At 29.3% G+C, this 23,134-nt stretch overlaps 6 protein-coding genes across 7 annotated transcripts; 3 read left to right on the top strand and 3 right to left on the bottom strand.

Annotated features, from left to right (window-relative positions):
* Positions 1 to 1,873: 1,873 nt before the first annotated feature.
* LOC141531289 (protein CLP1 homolog) lies at positions 1,874 to 4,243 on the top strand. 2 transcript variants are annotated; one of them, XM_074249000.1, is made up of 4 exons: positions 1,874 to 2,012; positions 2,333 to 2,394; positions 2,460 to 2,550; positions 2,782 to 4,243. In XM_074249000.1, the coding sequence occupies exons 3-4, from the start codon at positions 2,535 to 2,537 to the stop codon at positions 4,119 to 4,121; spliced, it is 1,356 nt and encodes a 451-aa protein (XP_074105101.1). In that variant the 5' UTR covers positions 1,874 to 2,012; positions 2,333 to 2,394; positions 2,460 to 2,534; the 3' UTR covers positions 4,122 to 4,243. The 2 variants fall into 2 exon arrangements, with proteins under 2 accessions (XP_074105101.1, XP_074105102.1); XM_074249001.1 differs by having other exon boundaries at positions 2,460 to 2,643.
* A 143-nt stretch (positions 4,244 to 4,386) lies between these two features.
* LOC141531291 (uncharacterized) lies at positions 4,387 to 6,982 on the top strand. The gene is made up of 4 exons (XM_074249003.1): positions 4,387 to 4,773; positions 4,835 to 5,226; positions 5,329 to 5,545; positions 5,819 to 6,982. Exons 1-4 carry the CDS (start codon positions 4,702 to 4,704, stop codon positions 5,936 to 5,938), a joined length of 801 nt encoding a protein of 266 aa, XP_074105104.1. The 5' UTR covers positions 4,387 to 4,701; the 3' UTR covers positions 5,939 to 6,982.
* Positions 6,030 to 9,747, bottom strand: Rab8 (RAS oncogene family member Rab8). The gene is made up of 4 exons (XM_074249004.1): positions 9,448 to 9,747; positions 8,747 to 8,807; positions 8,305 to 8,650; positions 6,030 to 7,396 (listed from the first exon to the last, which is right to left on the bottom strand). Exons 1-4 carry the CDS (start codon positions 9,569 to 9,571, stop codon positions 7,298 to 7,300), a joined length of 630 nt encoding a protein of 209 aa, XP_074105105.1. The 5' UTR covers positions 9,572 to 9,747; the 3' UTR covers positions 6,030 to 7,297.
* A 190-nt stretch (positions 9,748 to 9,937) lies between these two features.
* Positions 9,938 to 12,116, top strand: Pbp49 (proximal sequence element A Pbp49). The gene is made up of 3 exons (XM_074249002.1): positions 9,938 to 10,324; positions 10,411 to 10,688; positions 11,105 to 12,116. Exons 2-3 carry the CDS (start codon positions 10,537 to 10,539, stop codon positions 12,075 to 12,077), a joined length of 1,125 nt encoding a protein of 374 aa, XP_074105103.1. The 5' UTR covers positions 9,938 to 10,324; positions 10,411 to 10,536; the 3' UTR covers positions 12,078 to 12,116.
* LOC141531288 (protein O-mannosyl-transferase TMTC4) lies at positions 11,884 to 15,353 on the bottom strand. The gene is made up of 10 exons (XM_074248999.1): positions 15,221 to 15,353; positions 14,686 to 15,158; positions 14,213 to 14,392; positions 13,703 to 14,154; positions 13,234 to 13,617; positions 13,029 to 13,136; positions 12,812 to 12,953; positions 12,607 to 12,721; positions 12,355 to 12,537; positions 11,884 to 12,294 (listed from the first exon to the last, which is right to left on the bottom strand). Exons 1-10 carry the CDS (start codon positions 15,246 to 15,248, stop codon positions 12,146 to 12,148), a joined length of 2,214 nt encoding a protein of 737 aa, XP_074105100.1. The 5' UTR covers positions 15,249 to 15,353; the 3' UTR covers positions 11,884 to 12,145.
* A 110-nt stretch (positions 15,354 to 15,463) lies between these two features.
* Positions 15,464 to 22,882, bottom strand: LOC141531287 (proteasome activator complex subunit 4). Its single transcript, XM_074248997.1, has 10 exons — positions 22,262 to 22,882; positions 22,009 to 22,149; positions 21,758 to 21,938; positions 19,645 to 21,524; positions 19,305 to 19,563; positions 18,852 to 19,235; positions 18,195 to 18,758; positions 16,591 to 18,096; positions 16,335 to 16,514; positions 15,464 to 15,836 (listed from the first exon to the last, which is right to left on the bottom strand). The coding sequence occupies exons 1-10, from the start codon at positions 22,507 to 22,509 to the stop codon at positions 15,702 to 15,704; spliced, it is 5,478 nt and encodes a 1,825-aa protein (XP_074105098.1). The 5' UTR covers positions 22,510 to 22,882; the 3' UTR covers positions 15,464 to 15,701.
* Positions 22,883 to 23,134: the final 252 nt, after the last annotated feature.

The raw sequence follows: 23,134 nt of genomic DNA, 5'->3' as shown, positions 1-23,134 counted from the left end.
TTGTAAATACCGGTGGTTCGTTTGCTGGGAAAAAGACACGACCAGAAACTTTACACCCTTCTCCATTCTCATCCCCTTTTCTTTTCTTTCTCTGGTTGCACTCAACATACCTGTAGAATTGATATTTTAAATAATTATTAAGTTTTAATAAAACAACCAGATTCACTGACAAAAAAAAAATCTATATATAAAATATATGAAAAATTGATGTGAGTACTCAAATGAAAGGTCTCAATGAGTGTAATGTCGAGATGAGCCTATATCTTTAAAAATATCATTAGTTGACAAGATACAATGTAATTTCTTAATTATTGACGTCTTTAAAGATATAAGCTCATCCCGATGTTACACTCATCGAGACCTTTCATTTGAGTACCCACATGCATTTTTCATTTATTTTATATATTTCATAAATATCATTAGATAAGATATACTCTCTAAACATGAATTAGTGAAAATTCACTTGAATGAGTGAATATTCACTTTTTCCAAGTGCCAATCGAACCACGGTGGTTCGATTGGCATTTCTAAAAAGTGAATATTTACTTATTCACGTGAATTTTCACTAATTCATGTTTAGAGTGTAAAAAAATTCATGTGGGTACTCAAATGAAAGGTCTTGATGAGTATAAACTCGGAATGGGATTATATTTAAAAAAATGTTAATTATTGAGGGATACCAATTGCATATTTTGTTAACTAATGATGTTTTTAACTATACAAGCTCATTTCTAAAATTTCTAAATTTAAGACGTGTGTACAGGACAACGTCTGCTGCGTCTGCTAGTCAATTTATATTTTTAATATAATGAAAAAAAAAAAAAAATAAATAGCTTCAATAGATATCAATGTAAAATTAAATTAAATCGTATGTTTAAAAAAAAAGTTTTCAATTTTCTTAGTGGCAAGTTAAAAAAAAAGATTAAAAAGTGTGTAGATATTTATTTACGGTACTTACCAAGTATTTTCGGTGTTTTCTAATTTTGAATGGAGATTATACGTAAATCCATCAAAATTTAAACTATTAGAAGCATGCACTTTACGTTTTTCGACTGGAAGACCCATGATGATAGCACGACGACGATAAAACAAAGAATAAATTCTTAGACGTAAGATTTCGAGATGCATTGTTACTTATAAACCGCGCGATGCGTTTTTGTTTTTAAGAATATCTGTACGGAATATGAACCGTTCAAATTCCCAATGATACTAATATGCATATTTATAACAAATGTAAAAAATTAACATTACAAAGACAAATTAGAAAAATAATTTTCATGATGATATAATAAAGAATAAATTGAAAGGAATTAAATTTTATTTTAAATTTGTTCAAATTATTCAGCAAATGTTATTAATTTAAATTGTACCCTGGGAATATGCGCCGCGCAAATTCCTCAAGAAAATTTTTTGTCTCAAGGTGAGCTTTAAAAAAAAAAGTCGTTTACTGGGAATATGCGCTGCGCAAATTCCCCAAATAAAATTTTGAGTCTCAAGGTGAACTTTAAAGAGAAAAATCATTTTTGGGAATATGCGCTGCGCAAATTCCCCAAGAAAAATTTTTCAAGCTTGAAGGTGAGCTTTAAAATAAAAAATTATTTACTGGGAATATGCGCCGCGCAAATTCCTCAGGATAAATTTTTTAAGTTCGAGAGAGAGCTTTGAAAAAAGCAATACAAATTTCAGTTTGAAATTCACCCGGTACTATTACTCAAGCCTTTATTAAAATATTTAAATATTAGTACCTGTTTTATCTTAAGAGACTGGAATACCAACCTAAAATTACTTTATAAAAAATAACCACTGGGAATATGCGCCAGACCCAAATTTTCGCGTATGCGCATAATAAACTCAAATCATAACCTTTATAGCCAACGTTTTATTTATTTTTTTATATGTTGATAATCGACAAATAACGTAAAAAACCGATAATAAAATATTATTATTAAGTAATTTTATAAAAAAAGTTAATACTTTTAAGTTTAATTTAATTTACTCTAATTATTTGAAAGGTAAGTAACGTAGTTTTTTTATTTTTTTTTTATTTATTTATTTTTTTTTTTTCATAAAATTAAACGGCGAATTTTTAATAATTTTCATTATTTCTAAATAAAAAATTAAGCATTAAAATTTCTAGTGTGAAAAAATGTATGTACACATATTTTTTATTATTATTTTTTTTTAATCATATCATTTATTCATAAAAATACTAAAATTTTTAAATTTAGATCATTTATATTTTTTTTACAACTAAGCAGCCACATTATTTTGTAAATAACTGAAAAAAAAAAAAATATTTTACATTTTACTAATAAAAATTATTCATTTTCAGCTTAATTACTCGCTAGGCATAAAAAAGTTTTTAGTAAACTTGAATTATCATCAAAATATCAGGTAAACAATGGATATAAAAAAAAATTCTAAAATTAATGTATAATAATTTTTTATTCCAATTACAGGCTTACTGATAATATATTCAACAAGTCATCAAATTTCTTCTTAATTATATTTTTATTTATCATCAACTCAGTACAATGTCTACTTTAATGGGTAACTTATACAACTATTAACATCTTATCTTTCCATTTACCTTTAATATTATAACCGCACCAATTTATTTGCTTACTCTGCATGACTAGTGAGGTGAATAAAATTACATTACTTACAATATAGCCTTAGTTGAAATTAACGAAAATAATAATTGAGTAGAAATAAAATAGTTTGCATGTAGTAAACAAATTTTCGAATAGACTCTTAACACTCACTTATTTTTATTTTCAGAAATGGATAAACAAGAATTTAAATTAGATCCTGATTGTGAACTGCGATTTGAAGTTAAGAATAAAAAAGAGAAAGTATTACTCAAATTAAAAAGCGGATTTGCGGAAATATTCGGCACTGAACTGGTTAATAAGGAGGATCCATACGAATTTGGCTACGGAGCGCAGATTGCCGTATTTACTTACCATGGATGCGTAGTTGAACTGACTGGAAAAGCAGTAGGAGTTCATATAGCTAATGAGACTCCAATGCATTCTTATTTGAGCGCTCATCTGGCTTTAGAAGCAATGAGAAACGAAGCTAACAAGAAATATCTTAATGAAATCAACGCACGTGAAGAGGCCAATAAGAAGGATGATGACGCTAAGAAGGAAGAAGCAACAGAACTCAGCAATATACGTGGACCAATTGTAATGATAGTAGGTCCTAAGAACGTTGGAAAATCAACTCTCTGTCGCATTTTATTGAACTACGCCGTCAGATCAGGAAGAAGCCCAATACTCGTTGATTTAGATGTTGATCAAGGCCAGGTCACTATACCGGGAAATATTGGAGCTCTTACAGTTCAAAGATTTGCTGATGTGGTTGAAGGATTCAGCAAAAAAGGCTCATTAGCTCTACACTTTGGACACAAAACTCCAGAAAGCAATTCTGCGCTCTACAATCTTCAAGTTTCTCGTCTAGCTGATATTTGTTTTGACCGTATAAAAGAAAAAAAGAAGGACAACATATCAGGAATAATAATCAATACATTTGGATGGGTACCAGATGAAGGCCACAAGCTTCTGGTTCACGCTGCAGGTGCCTTTGAAGTCGACGCTGTTCTTGTTCTAGACAAAGACCGACTACGTAGTGATCTGAAGGCCAGTCTACCCTCATTTGTCAAAATTGTATTGCTACCAAAGAGTGGTGGAGTTGTCGAGACCAGCGAAGCTCAGAGACCAGAAATAAGAGATCAGAGGATACGTGAATACTACTACGGTATTGGCAAAACAGTATTGTCTCCTCATCCTATGATTATAAAGTGGAATCAAGTCACTATTTACAAAATTGGAATGGCAATTGTTCCTGATTCATGTGTACCACTGGGTACTAAACCTGAAGAAAATATGACTAAGCTAGTCACTGTTACTCCGGAACTAAATTGGCTTCATCATATTCTATCCGTATCATATGCCAAAAGCTTCGACGAAATATTGTATAAGAATATAGCTTCGTTTCTTTGTGTCACCGAAGTCGATGTGGTACAACAAACTCTAAGAGTGTTATCGCCAACTTTGAGTCAATTGCCTGGTCATATATTGCTGTTGTCTGAAATCCAGTTTATGGATAATTATTAAATTTATTGTTAAGAGTGTAAATATTTGTTATTTTTATAGTTTTAAGATTAGATTAGACATTATGAAAATTAAAGTTTTTACTGTACTAATATTCAATACATTTTGTAATTTATTACAAATTTTGCATTTTCTTTTATTTTTATTTATAGTCCCAAAATTTATGAATTTAAAATTTTTTTTAATGAGTAATTGATTAAGTTAAAAATGGTGAAAATACTTTTATTGATCAATGAATTCCCTTGATTATGAGAATGAAGAATGGAACATTTTTATTCGTTGGCTCTGATAGGTGTAAGTCGAAAATTTCGTTTGAATTTTCTAAATTCTGGGTCTTAAAATTAACCTAAAATTTTATCTACATTAATTAATAATTGCTATTATAAATTAAGTTGTTGCTTTATGAAAAGTAAAAAATACCGGCCATTTTTAATTGTTTTTAATTTATAAATAATTATTTAGCAATTGATAAATTAATTTAAATAAAAAAATTTTAATTAATCAAATAAAAAATTAAAAAAATTTATGTAAAAAAAAAATTTCCACAAAAACTGATAAACAAATAAAGCGAGTAATCAAAGAAATGACTAATACAAATATACAAAATTTAGAATTAAAGCTACTTGAAAAATTTGCTCAATTACAATTTAAAGAGGTAATGTATTATAAAATAGATAAATGAAGTAATTATTTTATTACCATGATGAATATTTTAGGAAGAGCTCAATAAATGTCAAGCACAGTTGACTAAAAACGAAAATATTATATGTGAGCTGAAAATAAGTTTAGAAAACGAACGAAGAAATTCTGATCAGCTACGAATTGAATTAACATCAGCCATGGAAATAATAACGCAGTTGGAGAATGAAAAAATACACAAACAATCGGAATCATTTCGTTTACAAATGAACTGGGAAAATGCGCAAATAGCTCGAGAAAATTTAATTCATCAAATAAAAAATGCTAAATTAGAAAACGTACGATTGGAGCGCATTAATCAGGTGTTGGAAGTTGAACTTGCGGAGCAAAAAATAGTAAATAATTTAATAGAAAATTCATTAAATGATTTGAGACTGCAGATTAAACATTTATGTCCTACAATTTACAGGTTGATCATTTAATTATTCTTTTTACTATTTAATTATACTTTATAATAACTTAAAAGTAACAATTATTTCTTTTTTTTTTTTTTTTTTGTTATTATCTTCAGTAATGTTGAAAGTTTAAAAAAAGAGCAAGAATACCTCCGCAAATCTGTTAAAGAAATAACACAAATAAATTATCGTATTGATAATATTGGACGTGAAATTCTTGATAGAAGTCAATATGATAATAAAGAACTACAAGAATTACGTGAAAAATTATCACAGTCACAGATAATGTTGGCTTCTTATGTACCACGTGCTTCAAGTCCGCCAGCTATCATAGTAAGCTATTTATTTATGACACTCAAGTTAGCAGACGTCTAAAAATTATTGATTTTTTTTATTAATTAAATTATAACTAAAAGATATTTCTAAAAAATTACACTTATAGTTTTTCAAGTTTTTTACAGTTGACAATTTTTTTTTTAATTTTTAAATTGAAATTTTTTCAATAAAAAATTTCTAAAAATTTTGAAATGTCGGCTAACTTCATTTTCATATTTGTTTAATCTAATTTAACAAAAAAATTATTTACTTATTTTTTCTTCCCACTAGGCATGCCCTGACTCAAAAGAGTTGACCGAAAAGCTTGAGCACAATAAAATAATCGATAAAAAACTAGATGAATTATGTAGACAATTGGAACGTATGGAGTCAACGATATCTGATGAATAATGAATAACAAATAATCGCAAATTACAATTAATAAGATTAAATGATTAAATTAGCAGATGTAAGGTTAAACGTTAATTAAAACACAGATTAATAGGATTAATATAAAATGTATTATAATTATAATAGTCGTCGTCGTCGTCGATTTATCTTTATAGTTTTAATAATAAATTTGTGTAGATGAGTCTAGATGAAGTAAAACAAAAATAAATGCAAAAACAATTATTAAAACGCGCTGAGGCTTTTTATCAATGAACAAATAAAGGAGATCTTCAATTAGTGATTGTACATCGGCCTTAGTAATATTCGTTGAATGACGCATTTGTTTTTTTTTTTTTTGTGTTTTTTTTCTTTTTAACTAGGAAGTTCTTACAGTAAAAATAATAATAATAACAAGTACTATCATTATAATAATTGTAATAATATCAACGCAAGAAATAAAAATATTTGTTCTATATAGTCACATCACATTACCGTGATTTGTTTAAATTAATCAACAGTCATTAAGCTGAAACATCACAATATGTTAGGGGTTAATTTTGTGTAAAAGCTATGATTAATAATTATATTAGTTACAATAGTTATGTAAAAAAGAATTATAATAAACTCTAATGACATTAATTAATAATAAAATAATTTCTAGTAATTATAATTAAAATCCCATCTTGAAATGCATTCAGCAATTTTCTTACAAAAAAAAATCTTTTACTTACAAGTGATGTTTCGTCGTACTGAAATAAATTTTTCATTTTTTTTTCTTTTTTTAATAATTAAAAGGAAGAATAATTTTTGTCTTACGGTATTACAGATGCTTTGTTAATTGATCATATAAATTTGACAATTAGTTTAATTGTACTATCGAAATGAGCGAAAGTTTTATTGTAAAATGTTCATTGTTTTACTTTATTTTATTTTATTTTATTTTATCAAAACTTTTTTTTTCGTTTTATTTCACTTTAAAGTCACATCCACCCGTAAGATGTTATAATATTTAATAATATCAATTAATTATTAATAATAATAAAAAGAGTTCTGTGCAAGAGTGGATTTGGTCAACGGCAACCATCATCCCCTGTGTTCCCGATATATATATTTTTTTTGAGTTTTTTTTAATTTTATTTTTAATTAAAATAATATTACAAAATTGTGATTTCAATTTATTAAAAATGATTAAAAAGTTTTGAATAATTTTATACGTCAAGGGTTTTTATCGCACGGCTGATTGTTATCAACTGCAGTCTCAACGTTTGGTTTTTGTGTTGATGTTATGATATTAGGTGGTATTAATTGAAATTCGTAAAAAAATTTTTTACAATTAAAAACGGTAGACATCAAGATGACTTTTACAGTAACAATATAGGGTCAGAGTATAGTACATCTTGAAAGCCAGTTCGGTGGTTTTCTCGCTGGTTCTGATGCTTTTAATTGATTTCCGCCGCTTTTTGGTGGATTCGATGCCTCCTATCAAAGAAAAAATTGAAGATCAATAATCAACTATTTGTCGTCAATTAATTTCATTAAAATTCACACAAAAATTATAAAATTGAACATTCATATAATTATGTTCAAGTGGGATTTCACTTTTATCAACACAATAAAATTATAACATTTTAACAAAGTTCTCTCAATCATTTATCTGACTCACAATTAATGAACAAAGATAAACAAAGCAATGTATATTCAAGCGATTGTCGAACAGAAAAAACTCTCAACAATAAATAAATAAATAACCTGCTTTCAAACTAATTTTCTTCTTTAAACTTTTATGATGGAGAATATTAAATTTAAGCGTTCACTTTCTCATCAGTCAATTCGCTAAGCAAAAAAAATTATTTGTAACATAAAAACACATAAAAAATGCAATTCCACTTTTACATAATTATTATCAGTTTTTAACATGCACAATAAGTAAGAATCAATAATTAAGAAAAAAAGAATAAAAGCTGTTAAATTAAATGAATCGTGAAGCTTTTTAATGAAAAAATTCAATCACCACTTAGCCAATAGAATTTTACCTTCTTCCGTTATAGACCCGCACCACAAACAGATAAAGACATAGGAAACAGAGAAATAATAATTAGTAATTCGATATAAAAAAAATTAAAATATGACGCATTCTATCTATGCAATATAATGTGAGATTTCATAGAATGATAAAGCCAGTGACACAAATTCTATATATTCAATTACTCTAACTACCAAGAATTAGGAAATAAAAATTTTTAAAAATAAGATTTCCCAACAAAATCGATTTAATTATCAATCTTGCTCTTATTATAATTATCATTGTCACTATTATTATTATAATTATGATTATTATTATGAAGAATGAAAATAATAATAGAAAACCGTAATTAAAAAAATCTTACCAATTTTTTTTCCATTTTAGCTTTAATGTCACGTGCTAGTGTGTAAAAAGCCTCCTCGACATTGATACTTGATTTAGCCGAAGTCTCCATGAATTTAATACCATATTCAACAGCTAATTGTTCGCCTCTCTCTTTCGACACTTGTCTCCTGTCAGTCAATTCACATTTGTTACCTAGCAACATTTTTTCGACGTCCGCTGATGCATTTTCTTCAATGTTACGAATCCAGTTTTTGATATTCTCAAAACTCTTTTCATTTGTTACATCATAAACAAGCATTATACCCATAGCTCCACGATAATAAGCTGTTGTAATTGTACGAAAACGTTCCTGGCCAGCAGTATCCCTGTGTGGATAAATTAAAATTAAATATTTAATTATTTATGTAAAAAAATAAGATAAATTTTACTTAAAATTAATAAAAAAATCAAAAGTCAATTACCATATTTGTAGTTTTATTTTTTTACCATCTAACTCAATTGTGCGTATTTTAAAATCGATTCCTGTAACAAAAAACAAAAAATTAATGTATATATAATTATAAACCATAATAATAGATATAAATATAAATAATAAATGACAGATCAAGCAACCACAATATTTAAAGTAAGATTTGTCATTATATATTAATGTGACCATTGTTGATGTTGATTAACAATTTATGTTTGTGTACGTACAAACTCGTAGTATGCATAATATAACAAAGTATGTGTGTACTTAATATAAGTAATTTAATACTACAGCTACAATTCTGTATTCTGTAAGAAAAGTTTAATTATGCATGTATCATAGAAACTTATACATTAACGATACAACGTAGTCTTTGTTCATTGGTGAATTACTTTATTCTAAAACTTAGCCGACCCAGCAGCAATCCAGCTTTTGTACTTATTTCATCTTAAAAAAATAAAGAAAAAATAAAAAAAAAATAATTACACATAATAATAAAAGTGAATAAAATATTTCCGCCAAAGGGTGTGCCACTAATAATAATAACACATAAATATATTTAGTTTATTATTTTATGCTCCTAAAAAATAACGGATTATTTAAATGACTTGGCAAGATCAAGTTCACATTACGAATAATAATTATAATTATATTAGTTAGTAATGTATAATATATAAAAAATGTAAAACGTACCAATGGTAGAAATGAAGGTTGTATTGAATGCATCTTCAGAAAACCTAAAGAGCACACAAGTTTTTCCAACACCCGAATCTCCAATTAAAAGCAATTTGAATAAATAATCATATGTCTTTGCCATTGTTAATTATTTATATAAATATCTAATGAATATTAACCAACTAAAATATAATAATAATAATATTTAAAAATAATAAAACCCTCAGTAACCTCAATATTGTTATTTAATCACTACTAAAACACTGTCTACACTTGTCGCATTTGACACTAAACTGCCCGGATGTTTCGTATCTCGTAGGTCTTGTCGTCGTTACTCGTTACACCACTTACAAGACACTAAATATACATACACAAATACAATACATATACACACTACGATTAATGATGGAACGATGTTGTATCGATATCGATAAGTATAATGCGATCTCTGTATCCGTACCAGTAGTTTAATCAATTGTGTCGATTGTCGATTCATGTACTACATTTAATTGTATGCCTATTCCTGTACCTATAATCACCTACATATGATACAAGTCAGCGTATGTAAGTGTGTGAGTATATGTATATCTATAATATAATATGAATAATTAAAAGCGACGTTGTAGGTTGTCTACAGTCTAGTCAAGTTTACAAAAAGTCTAGACACACTAAAAACCAAGACTCCACACTTGTAATTAACAAGAAAAAAAAATGTGACAAAAACTATTGATGAGTGTCAGTACAGTGGTTGATTATTTCAGACACCAGCAGTACCAAAGAACTCAAAATGTATACTTTTGATATATATTTTCATTATGACATACCTATAAAGTTATAACGAAAAAAATATACTGTGAATATTCGCAATGAACAATTCTGTATTGCAACTTGCAAGGTAAGAATTATATCGTCGTGAACTCTATATAATACATTTCTTGATATCTGTTGATAATATCACCCACTGTTTTCTTGTATTTTTAGCTCTTCAGATTGGTGCAGATGATTGTACATTTGTAAATATAAATAAAAACAATGTGGTAATTGAAATTGCTTGAAGGAGGAAATTCAAATGCTTGTTCATTTTTATGGTTATTATAATTTATCACAATGGAGCACATATATCAATCGTATACAGCAAACGCGTCTTCAAAATTAAATATCGCTGAGTATTTTAATCAGTTTGAAAGGGCCAATAAACAATTATATACAAAGATACCTATGAACAAAGCGCAATTGACTGATTTATACGATAGTGTCAGGTAATGCGATTTATTTATGACATTAAAGTTTTTAAAAAATTACATTTGTAGTTTTCTAAAATTTTTAAATGTCAATTTTTTTTTTTTTGCCATAATTTATTTGTTACAAAAATTCTTAAAATTATCAACTATCTGCTAAGTTAATTTTCATATTTATTTATTTATGATACTGAAATTGAGAAACATCTGATCATTTTTAGAATTTTTTTAACAAACTAATTATAGCAAGGAAATTTTATTTAAAAATTTAATCTTTAGAAGCTCTAAAAAATTATAAATGAGATTTTTATAAAAAATTTTCTAGGCCTAGTTTATTTTTAAAGAAAAATCAAAAAATTGTCAAGTGTCTGCTAACTTCAGTCTCATATTTATTTTTTAATTTATTATTTATTATAAATAATTTTTTTTTTTTATAGTATTAATAAGCTGGATGTCGATGAAGAGCCAGCGGTCACTGGTCATCGACGAATGTCACCAAAGCACGAAGCTAAAAAAATTGTCAACGACACAGATTTACAGACATTAAAACTGTTGAAAGAAAAGTACATGGAATATTTGCCAAAAATATTTAGACCATCGTTAAAGTATCAAAGTGAGTTGATTGTTAGATACAATGAACCGATAATGAGCGGTCCTGGTGCAGTACCGGGAAAAAATATGATTATATTTATACGAGTATACAATCCATTTGATTATCATAAAAAAGAATATCCTATAAGACGACAACGGATATCATTAATGCACTTGATAGGAGTACTGGACTGTCAAACGTTAGCTGATTTGCGTGATAAAATTCACTGTATATCAGATTTATCACTCTCGAGAGAAAGTAGTGATAATCCTCAAGAGTACAGTGAAGTCTCCAACAGAGATTTGTACAAGTCGTCATTTTTTTATATTGAAAATACTTTTTACAATGACACAAGGGATCCAACAAACCATGACAACAGTTTACCGATACGCGAGTGGGCTGAAAAACGCAACTTGGGTCCGTTTAATATAGCAAAAATGGAAGACACCACACTAGGTTCACTGGTCGTAAAATTTGGATACCCTTGGGTCTACCAGCATCAAGGAAACTGCGAGCATCTGATTGTTTTTAGCGACGCCAGGTTTGTAGCTCGTGATGATGATTTGGCAATCGCTAATTACCCGAGAATTTATCGTGCAAAACCAAGCAAACAGCCTTCATGTATGATTTGCGAGCGAATTGTCCAGTGGGTAACATTTGACAGTGACCGAGTACCTCATGATTCCTTTTTCTTTTGTGATAAATGTTTTTTATCTTTTAATTACAAGGATAATAAAAAAATCGGCAACTTTAAAGCTTACCGCTGGCCATATGATCCTGAACTAATGAAAATGATTAATAACTTCAAATCAGAGTAGTAATAATAGATAAATAAATTATTTTATAATTATATTGCACATTATTATTGACCTTTATTTTATAAATTTTATAAACCTTTAAATTTTTGTTTTCGTATCAAATTTTCTAGTTTTTTCATATTATTTTTAGCACTTTGAGCATTTGGATTGATTTCTAACGCTTTGGCGTACATTTCTTTAGCTTTATCAAGTTTATGCCAGCGATGATAGAGGACACCTATGATTAAAGTTTATTAATTAATGAAATTCATGTAATTAAAATTAATTTTTTCCCTACCAAGATTTGTAAAAATTGTTGGATTTGTAGGATCCAACTCAGCCGCTCGTTTAAATTCAGCTTCAGCTTTTTCAAATCGTTCTAATTTTCCCAAAATATTAGCAATATTTAAACGAATCGTTGCATCATCCGGAAGAATTTTTTTAGCCTTTTCACCTTCTCTCAAAGCTTTCTCTTGTTTTCCTGCATCAATTTATATTAATTATGAACTTAAATATAATTTAAGTTAAGTAAATTAAATTAAAATTTTACCCATGTCATCCAAAATTCTGATAGTATTTATCCAAGCTCTGCGATGCTTTTTATCTAGTCTGAGCGTTTCAGTCCATGCTTCCATCGCCCTTGGATACATCTTTTGCTCTAAGTACTGAATTAATAAATATTTTTGATTTAATAAATGTCAATATCGTTACAGTTAGTCCATAAAAAAAAAAAAAAAAAAAAACTAGTAAAATACCAAAAGGCCTAAATTGTAGAAACAGTCCGGACAATTGTGCCTGTATGATAAAGACTTTTCATAACAGCTCTTGGATTGATTAAATTGCTTAAGCGCAGCCAAGACAATGCCTAAATTCATCCAGGCGGCTGCAAAATCCGGTCTAAACTTTAATGTAATTATTATATCTCATTTAGAATCAATAATAATAATTAAAAAAATTAAAATATCAACTCACTGCAGTCCAACAGCTCTTGTTAATAAATCTTTAGCTTGCTGATACCGTTTTTGATTGTTTAATAAATTTCCAAGATTATTCATAGCTTGAGCATACTGAGGATTTAATCTACCATTTAATAAATAAAAATATTTATTTTTTTTTTTTGTAATAAACTAAACAAAATAATTATAATAATTATAAAAAATGCTTATAATTCAAATACCGTAAAGCTTCGAGATATTCAGCTTCAGCCAGCGTTATATTTCCAGAATCTGCTGCATTTTTAGCAACATTGTAATGCACTTTTGCATTAAGCGGACATACACTCAAACCTGAACGAAAAAGTGTATGTTCACTTCTCCACTGATCGCTACGCATCCATGAACGTGTGAACCACGTTATTACTAGCACCGTGTACATAATTAAAGGCATCCGTGATTTATAAAATCTACGTGATAATTTTTGAAAACCAATAACAACAACAAAACAATAGCCTGCTGATGGAAGATAAAGTGTTCTTTCAGCTAATACAAATCCAACTGTAAAAAATAAATTACTCGCTGGTAAAAATGGTATTATCATCATACATAATCCCATTAATACGTATCTGAAATAAATTAAACATAATTTTAGTTAAAAATTTAATTATAAAGCTAAAATTAATTAATAGATAATTAATTGATTCATTTTACCTATGATCTCGATAAATTTTTCGATTTATAAAGTATTTAACAAAAAATACTCCAAAAACCAGCCATAATAAAATAACAGGTAATAATCTCAATTCAAACGTATTAATAAGAGGCACACATCCCATTGACCAATCAAACGATAACCACAGAGGACATATTAACAGCCACAAATTTAACAACCAAATATACTGATAATTAATATAACGCATAAAAACATTATTTATAAATGATGATGGATTATCAACTGGTTGAAAACTCGGAGCAGAGTAACCCATCAAGTTAAATCTTATTGCCAACAAAAGCCCACATGTTAACAACAATACTATGCGTACTAAACATTTATATTTATTTTTTTCAATAATATCTTTTATAGACTCCTTTTTTAAAATTATTATAATATCATATAAATTTTTTTGATGAACTATTGTCAAATCGTAAGCGTAACAAATACCCTGAAAAATAATAAATTATTGAATTTTATAATTTAAATAAAATTTTAATTATACTTACAATAGCAGTAATTCCAATTTCTTTGCAAAGCATTGCATATGTTATGCATAATACACACATCAACAAATTTTTAATAAGAATAATTAAATTTTTTTCATAAATACAACGATTATAAAATAATACTGACAGCCATACAAATATTGCACATAAAATATCAGCTCGACCAACAATTCCTGCAACCTATTGATTAAAAAAAAAAAATTTATTTATTTATTTATCAGTTAGTGTAATTAAATAACACTGAAGTTGACAAACATTAAAAAATTTTTTAGAATTTTTTAGCAATTAAATTATTAAAAAAAAAATTTAATTAAAAAGTTTCACATGTGAAAATTAATAAAAATTACAAATGAAAATTTTTAGATACATTTTTTTATTGTAATTGATTTGTTAAAAAAATTTTTAAACTTCAGTATTATGTAATTAATTGTAGAATGATAGTAAAGATTAAAAAAAAAATAAAAAATACTTACAGCTTCACAATGAATTGGATGAACCGCAAATAAAGTAGCTACATAAAATGCCAAGTGTCTTGCGGTTTTATCTAATAATCTTAGGAGTAAATAATAAAATATCAAACACGCAAATGTATGGAGTATTAAATTAAAAATGTGAAAATCTATTGGGTTAAGAGAACCGCGTAACCATCGTTGAATTATAAACGTCAAAACGGTAAATGGTCTGTAGGATCGATGACTCTGTTTATGAGTAAGTTTATTACCCCAGAAGTCATTTCTGATTAATTTTTTCAATACTCTAATTAATGATATTGATGCCGATGGTGGTGGTGAAGATTGCGGTGATAGAGAAGATGATTCTGGTGGAGAGACATCAGGATTATTTAATATTGCCGGCGAATCATCAAAAACGAATGATCCGTTCCATGAATTTATACAGCAAAGTGACGATATGAAAATGATAGACAGTGCCAATTTTGGCGGAACAGCTAAAAAATTCTCAATTAATAATTTTACAAATATGTATTTAAATATTTTATTAATATAGTACCTGGTAAACAGTTAGCTTTAACTTTCATAGTTTTAAGGGCGGCATTTATGTGTATTATTGAAATAAAAACATATTTCAGTATATATTTTAAACATTCATAATTTAATTGTAAAATTTAAGAATGAATAATAAGATTTATAAACTAGGAAAAAACATAATAAATTGTACAAACAGTCAACAACACAGAACAGAGACAAGAAGACAGTGAACAGGTCTTTAGTCAATAAAAACTGCCACCTGGTGTGCGCTTTTATATATATATGTATATATTACACCCACATAATACACAAGATCATATATGCACATGGAAACACCCATCACACATTCACAAATGATTTTTTTTTCTTTAAATATAAGTTTATACATTTATTTGTATAATATTTAATATTTATTTTTATAATCGCCATTTAATAAGAATATTGGTCTTTTTTAGTTTATGGAAAAGACTTTGACCATAAATCGAGAGATATGTATGTCCTTTCTACGCATAATATGATGGAGGTACAGTTAAATCTTCAAGTATACACAATTGTTGGTCAGTAAAACATTGAGCGTGAGATGCCCAACCGTCATAATGAGTTCGTTTAAAATCACCTAGAGTTTTTCTTATTGTTGACTGCAAAAAAAAATAATTATTTTTAATTATTATTTATTACTGAAGAAAAAAAAATAAAAATAAGAAGGTAAAAGATCTAGATATTGAAACTTGCAATTTTATTTAAAAAAAAAAAAAAAAATCAACTTTTATAAATTAATAAATATCGCGTTACAGATGCCATAAGGGCGTACAAAAAAATTTTTTTCGGAATCGACGTAGTTATGCCTAAAACAGGTAGAAATGGCACCTGGGATACCTGCCGGGAGCCATAAGGACATACTAAAAAAATTTTTTTTCGGGAAACAACGTATTTTTACTTACAACGCGTAAAAATAACAAAAAAGAAAATTTTTTTCAAATTTGAAATTTTTTCATATACATAATTTAAAAAAAAAATTTTATTTTTTTAAGTAGAATAAAATTGCAAGTGTCAAACAACTAGGTCAGTGTCAACAACTGGGTCTTTTACTTTCTCAAAAATATGAAAATGATATCGTTAAATATATAATGACTTACTGGAACAGGTTGAGGATCATTTAGGCGCAAATTGAGGTATTCAAAAATAGAAGGTACATAATTTGGTACATCATATGGATGAGCGCGTATAAATGAACACAAGCCAAGTACACCAGCGTGTCGCACCCGCAGATCACTTGGATCTTTAATTTTTATTTTTGATTTAATTTTGAACTCATTCTGTGAAAAAAAAAAATAATAATAATTAATACTTTTAAATTTATTAACAAATAAAAATAAGATGTTGATAAAATACCAGTAAAGTTTCTTGCTCTTCAAGGAAAGCACAATGAAGCATTCCACACAGAACCTGACCAGCTTTTTCTCTAACTTCCAGCCTTTCATCAGCAAGTAACCGTAAAACAATTTCCTGAATTTGGTCAACCCATTTTTTGTTACTGACTAAAACTCCCATATTGTAAAATACAAATACTTCAATAAAACTAAGACAACTAGCTCGTGAAGACCACGAGGGAGCTTTAGAAATATTAAGTAGAGCTTCTAGTATTGCATCTATATCCCTCGGAAGAATCAAAGCTTGAGCAATTGATGCTAATGAACGTGTACATATAGTCCTCAATTCAGTATCTGTTTCACAGTTTTCAAGTTGACATAAAATTGGTAGTAATTTAGCACTGTCTGGTATTATACCATTGGCCATAACTACTGAAGAATCCATAAGCCATTTGCATATTATTTTTAAAACACTAATATCATTAGCACGTAAAAGTGTTGTTTGTTCGCTACCAGCACTCTCAAAAACATCTGCTAACTCCAATAACTTTGGTAAAATACGATCCATTAATTCTTGAGCACGTGGTGTTGGAGGGTTTGATTGGAATGTACCGGCGTTGTAATCAGCCATAAAAATCATCATTAAAAGTGAGCCCAATGAATTTCTCATATTCTGAAATGGATTTACTGATAATTTTTTTTCTGCACGCACCAAAAGTCGTTCCATCAGCTCAGCAACACGCCACGATTGTTGCTTCAAAGCTGACATTAATATGTACATGCGTTGACATTCATTAAAAGAAGACGAGTTTTCAATCTGTGGCTCTTCCATCAAGCACTCGAGTATCCAATGATGTTTGTTTGGATCACGCTGCGATAACGACGCGGCAAAACAAAATTCCCAGTCGTGAATAGTCTCATCGATAACGTTGTCTAATGCTGTTCTAATTATTGGTGTTAATTCTTTCCAAAATTCAACGATCATGCTAAAAGGCCAATGTTTAGAGCCACGTATCATACCGGCTATTATTTCAGCCGCACATCGTTGACTGCTCTCGTGTTTCTGCTCGACTAGCGACTTCAAGTGGGGAATAAATAATTTCATATGACGAATACCATAATTACTAAATAAACCTTTGTACAATAAAGCACGAGTTAAGTTAAATTTGTCTTTGCCTTTTCTTTCTTCTATACTATTGAATTTTATTAATTTTTCGATGTTTGAGGGCTCGGAGAAGAAATTATCGATCAGTCTCTCAGATTCCGTAAACTCTGGAAATTGTGGATCAAAATTTGGTTGATTTGGTGGTGAAGCGTAAACTTCAACTTTATTTGCTTTGGTATAAAAACCGACGTGGCGCTCATGAACAAATCTATCTTGGTTCCACTGTTCTTCAGTCATAGGGCGTGATTCATAATGATACTGAAGCCATTTATTGTCTGTTCGAACACCAGGTTTGAATTTTCCAACCCAAGTACACTCAATGTCTTCAGGTTGTTCTTTCTGGTCAGGAATGTCAATAATAACCTGTTAAAATAATATAATTAAATTAAATTACACTTAATAATAAACCTTCCGTTACAAATTAAAAAAATATATTTATAAATAATATTTAATTTAATTACCTTAACACGTTCACGCTTTTGTTGACGTAAAATACATGCAATCACAGACGCTGCAATTTTTCTTTCTTCTAAAGAATCATGAATTAAAGAATTCAAAAAAAAATTAATAACTTCTAACGGAAATGGTCGATCTAAATGAGCAAGATCTGTTATCAATCGCATTCCCATTGTACGTTGTCGCCAATGACAATTTGATTGAATGGCTTTTAAAAGATCACATATAAGATTGTCATAGTTATCAATATTTTCAGCTTCTTGTTTTCGAAGCTCAATAAATCCTTCATTAATTTCGGTTTCACCTGGTCTTATAACTGAAGGTTTTGGAGTATAATTCCACAATTCACCAGCCGTTTTAACGCATCCATCGGGTAATTCGAGTTTTAAGGCAATAGTTGATAAGCCACTACTAACAATATTTTGCATAGCACCCTTTAAACGAATTATTGACATTTTTTCAGATAATTGAGCGGTAACTAATGCTGGCCATAAACTTCTTAAGATTGACCAATTGCGTGTTATTAGCAGTGAATTCGGCCGAGGTCCTAAAAGTAGATAGTGCAGTCCCTAATAAAATTAATAATTTATTTCATTACTTGAATGTCATGGATCATAGAATATAAAAAATAGAAAGTTTTAAATAATTTAAATCAACTATACCTTTTGAGCTTCATGATTTTCTTCTGGATCTTTGGATAAAACATTTAGAATAGACGGCATAAAAATTTTACGTGTAAAAGGAAAGAATGGAAGCGCTTGAAAAATAAGTTCCTGTGCATGAATTCGTAAGCTTGTGTACCTATTGGTTGCCATTTCAAATAATTGCAGCATAATATGTTTATGATAGTCAGTAAGATAAAAAACACGCGAATAAATTCGTAAATCATGTTGTAACTCTGTACGCTCCATTAGAAAATCTGGTAACACTTTTTTACGTTTTACCAATTCGTCTTTTAAGTCAGACTTCATTTGCTTCCAATTCGCCCACTGTCTTCGGTGTTTATCAACAGAACGACATTTGCCAAGTAGCAGTAAACTCCATATCTATAAAAATAAATAATATAAAATATTGCAATAATATTTTTTTTTTTCTTTTCATAACCAAAGACTTACCTGAACCAAATAAAATAAACTCTTTGTATCATCTTCAGAATTTTTTAACATAGTAACTTGCAATTCAGTCATTATTTTCGCTATACTCTTACGTACATTACTACCATCAGGCATTTTTATTTCATCTTTAACTCCAACAGTAGGAATGAACATACTCATAGACATTTCTTCAGTTATTTCTTCAGGCGGGGTTGGTAAATAATCTCCACATCCGTCAAGAGTCACATAAATAATACTCAAACTTGTCAAGAGATCTTGTCTATAACAAAAAATATCAATCAGTACAAATAAAACAATTTATCAAATTTTAATGATAATTCAAACTTTAAATAAATTTTACCGTGTGATATTTGAGCTTTCATTTGTGCAATATTCTTGGATCTTAGCAATTTCAGGAGGAATAAATTTATTAAAAATACACTGCATCATTCTGAGTTCTTCCTCACCAGGTACGTACCAATGCATCTCAAGACTGCTAGTATCAGCGCCCTGTCCCCAGTCTAGGATATAAGGATAAGTAGCATCATTGAAATCTTTGCCATTACACGAAAAATTACGCGTCGGAGCAATGCTTGACAACGATGTCATCACACTTCCCAGAATTTTACTAGCCATTTTGCTGCCTTCTCGAGACTTGAAGTGCAATGTCTTGTTAAGAATATCAATCAAGGTATCCATGTAAGGTGATAGATTATTTCCTTGGGTATTGGTAATGTTGGACAAAAGTAACATTGGATACAGCAAACGATCTTCAATTGTTTCTTCTTTAGCAACATCGCTTTCTTCAAGAATATCAAGTATAGATTGCGAAATAGTAGGCAATAATGCTTTCAGTGTCTCAGCACCATTTACGCGGGCAAAACTTTGGCATAAAGATGCAGCCAATGGTCCAGAAATACGTGTCTCAAGCACACGTTCAGTAACGAATCCTCTCAGCTTGTGCAAAGCTGATCGAAATATGTCATCGCTGGTACAAAGTAGTAAGACAGTACAAACAGATGTTAATGAATATTCAACCATTGTTTCGAGTCTGGTTTTCATTGAAACGTTGTCTTGACTTTCCTGTGAAACATATTCCAATGTACTTGATTCAATAAGTGAAAAAACACGATCAAAAAACTGTAAAACAAAATCTTCGAGCTGGGAAGTTTCTTCACAAACAATTCGTTCATCTTTATCTAGTAACTCAGAAGCAGCAGCTTTTGAGCAATCAGTTATTGGCATTACCATTGCGTAGACAAAAATCATACGAAAAGTAACGTATGATTTTTTTATGTCATTGGCATCAATGCCAGGTAGCGATGAAAATAAAAGCGAAATTATTCTCGATGGACCTTCGTTGTATGTGTAACCTTGATTGACATTTCTTTTACCCTGAGCCATCGGACGTGCAATGGCAGTGATTGCCATCATCGTGGCAGTTAATTTGTGCGGTTCTGTTACAGACTCTATTGTCGAGTACATACGCTCAATTACGCAGGGTATTACCATATTGGGCCTTATAGTAGCTAATAGACGGAGTACCTTGCATGTCATTATGACACTAGAGTGTCCAAACATCGCAGTCATCGCTACGGGCATCATGCACTTGACAAAAGCATCGACATCAGCGTCTGTCAATTTATGTGAATCCGGAACTTGAAGCTTCCATGTGCGTTTTCCGTAACGTTCGTTGTGCAGACGCAGAACAAATTGTGAAGCGAGTTTGCTTAACAGATCTTTAAGTTTTTCAACCCAAGGTCCGCTGTTAGCTTGATAGAAATAAGTTTCAATCGCTTTTAATAATTTATCCAAATGAATTTGCCCGCTGGATTCGTTTCCCAAAGTAGCAACTATCCACTCGACAACTGAGCTTATTAACAGCTGGTGAGTTCTACCACCAATTGTTTGTTTATACGTTACCGGTAAATTTAAACTACGCATGAAACGTGTATACATAAGAGGTATATGAGGCTCCCAGTCAATGTAACCAATATTATTCCAAGCTAATTTTGATATCAACGCCATAAGTGAGTGCTCCCATAGACTACCGTTATGATAAATCTCCCAGAGTTTCATGAATTCTTCGAGCCAAAGCTTGTAACCCAGATGATGATCTTGAACTGGCATTTGAACGGGTAGAAAACATTCCAAAAGCATTATAGTTTGTTCCATTTGTGAAGAATCAACGAGACATAATTTAGGTCTCAATTCATCTAATATTTCTTGAGTAGCTGTTACCTTTTGTTGAATAAAATTTATATTTATAATTTATACTATCATTTATCGATGACTGGACAGAAAAAAAAATTTACTTGAATCAAGTAAATAATTTTGAAGAATTTCATCTTCTTGGTTTGAGTTAAAAAATTTTTAAACTAAAAAATGTCAATTAGTTTAAGTACATTTTATTTGATTTAAGAATTTTACTCTTGATTCAAGTTAATTTTTTTTTCAGTGTGATAAATACTTACAGGGAAATAAGTTTTGACATCTTGAATCAAAGAACGAACTGTCTTACCCATATAAATAGGCAAACGTTGCATTCCCAATATTACTTGAGATCTTTTATTTCTTTTTATTGTACGAAACATGAGGTCATAAAGTGGCCTCCATGGTAATTCCAGCTCACTCGGCGCTATCAATTCCTTCTTTCTAAAACATTATCATTTCCATAAAGTTACATATACATAATGACTTGTTTTAATATTATAAATATTCTTACCTCATTAAACTTGCCAGTGTACTACAGAGTAAATTAATGAAAGCTGGTTCTAAACTTGGTATTACTACCAATTCATACATAAGCTTGATAAATAAAATATGATCATCCTTGGTAAATCGAAAATGATAGAGCTTCAAGTACCTGTAATAAAAATAAATTTAAAATGAATTATTATTTAATTAGATTTTAGCAGATAAAAAACAAACCCTAGAGATTAGTTTAAGTTGTAATAAAAGTAGTATTGAATTCTTACATGCGAAATTTTAAAATAGCAAGGTAACAATCAGGTTGAAGACGTCTCAGCATAATAGCACGACCCAATTGGCCTTTGATGTCTGACAAGAGAATCTTGGCCTCCTCGTCCAATTCATCAGCATAGGGTAACAAATTATTGTACTTGCACTCAGACTGATATTGCAAACTTAAGCTGTCTGTTGACGATTCCATCATGATATCGTCCTCTTCCTCTCGCTGAATCGAGGCATCAATGACACCCAACATTGTTGCTTCAAACGAGTCTTTTATTTTTTTTATAAAAACCAATTATACCTTCAGTTGTATCTTTTGTTCTTCAATTAGTCGTTTTATAACAATAATAGCAGAGAGAATTAGCTTGTGTGTTCTGGTCCTACCGAACGTAATCTGTTGACTATGAGGTTATTTATTGATTGAGTTGGAATGAACACGCAAGACTAACATCCAATGGCGCATTGTAAGCATTATTTAACATGCCAAGTCGAGTCGATTATTTCCATTCATTTTCATCGAGTCACGTTTTTCGCGCTTGCAGCCATCTTTGATTAATATCAATCACATAAACCAGTATAAATATATCTATGTACGTAGTTATGACAAGCAAATTATAATTTTTCTTACACACATCTATAGTACATGTGCATTCAACTCGGAGTAAATATGTGTGTGAGATGGATTCGAGAAACTCACCAATCACTATCACTAGTTACTTCCAACCTGATTCTATACACAAATGTCATGCACGTATACGCATACTTACATCAAATAAATATATATATATATATATATATATATATATATATATATATATATATATATATATATATATATATATTTGTATGTTTCATCGTCATCAATGAGTCATCACATA

The sequence above is a fragment of the Cotesia typhae genome, unplaced genomic scaffold (genome assembly GCF_013202065.1).
Source record: "Cotesia typhae breed Kobodo isofemale line unplaced genomic scaffold, CoteBio_Ctyphae contig_5, whole genome shotgun sequence".
In the NCBI taxonomy this organism is placed as follows: Eukaryota; Metazoa; Arthropoda; class Insecta; order Hymenoptera; family Braconidae; genus Cotesia; species Cotesia typhae.
This window is presented reverse-complemented; position numbering and strand designations above follow the sequence as displayed.

Coding starts and splice junctions, on each gene's coding strand:
- LOC141531291 (XM_074249003.1), top strand. CDS start 4,702: ATGACTAATACAAATATACAAAATTTAGAATTAAAGCTACTTGAAAAA. Junction 5,227..5,328: donor TTATGTCCTACAATTTACAG/GTTGATCATTTA, acceptor TATTATCTTCAG/TAATGTTGAAAGTTTAAAAA. Junction 5,546..5,818: donor CAAGTCCGCCAGCTATCATA/GTAAGCTATTTA, acceptor TCTTCCCACTAG/GCATGCCCTGACTCAAAAGA.
- LOC141531288 (XM_074248999.1), bottom strand. CDS start 15,248: ATGAAAGTTAAAGCTAACTGTTTACCAG. Junction 13,618..13,702: donor AAAATTTATCGAGATCATAG/GTAAAATGAATC, acceptor AATTTATTTCAG/ATACGTATTAATGGGATTAT. Junction 12,722..12,811: donor TCTACAATTTAGGCCTTTTG/GTATTTTACTAG, acceptor TTATTAATTCAG/TACTTAGAGCAAAAGATGTA.
- Pbp49 (XM_074249002.1), top strand. CDS start 10,537: ATGGAGCACATATATCAATCGTATACAGCAAACGCGTCTTCAAAATTA. Junction 10,689..11,104: donor GATTTATACGATAGTGTCAG/GTAATGCGATTT, acceptor TTTTTTTTATAG/TATTAATAAGCTGGATGTCG.
- LOC141531287 (XM_074248997.1), bottom strand. CDS start 22,509: ATGTTGGGTGTCATTGATGCCTCGATTCAGCGAGAGGAAGAGGACGAT. Junction 21,939..22,008: donor ACACTGGCAAGTTTAATGAG/GTAAGAATATTT, acceptor ATAATGTTTTAG/AAAGAAGGAATTGATAGCGC. Junction 15,837..16,334: donor ATGATCCTCAACCTGTTCCA/GTAAGTCATTAT, acceptor TTTTTTTTGCAG/TCAACAATAAGAAAAACTCT.
- Rab8 (XM_074249004.1), bottom strand. CDS start 9,571: ATGGCAAAGACATATGATTATTTATTCAAATTGCTTTTAATTGGAGAT. Junction 8,808..9,447: donor AACCTTCATTTCTACCATTG/GTACGTTTTACA, acceptor TTTTTGTTACAG/GAATCGATTTTAAAATACGC. Junction 7,397..8,304: donor CTAAAATGGAAAAAAAATTG/GTAAGATTTTTT, acceptor TTTCTTTGATAG/GAGGCATCGAATCCACCAAA.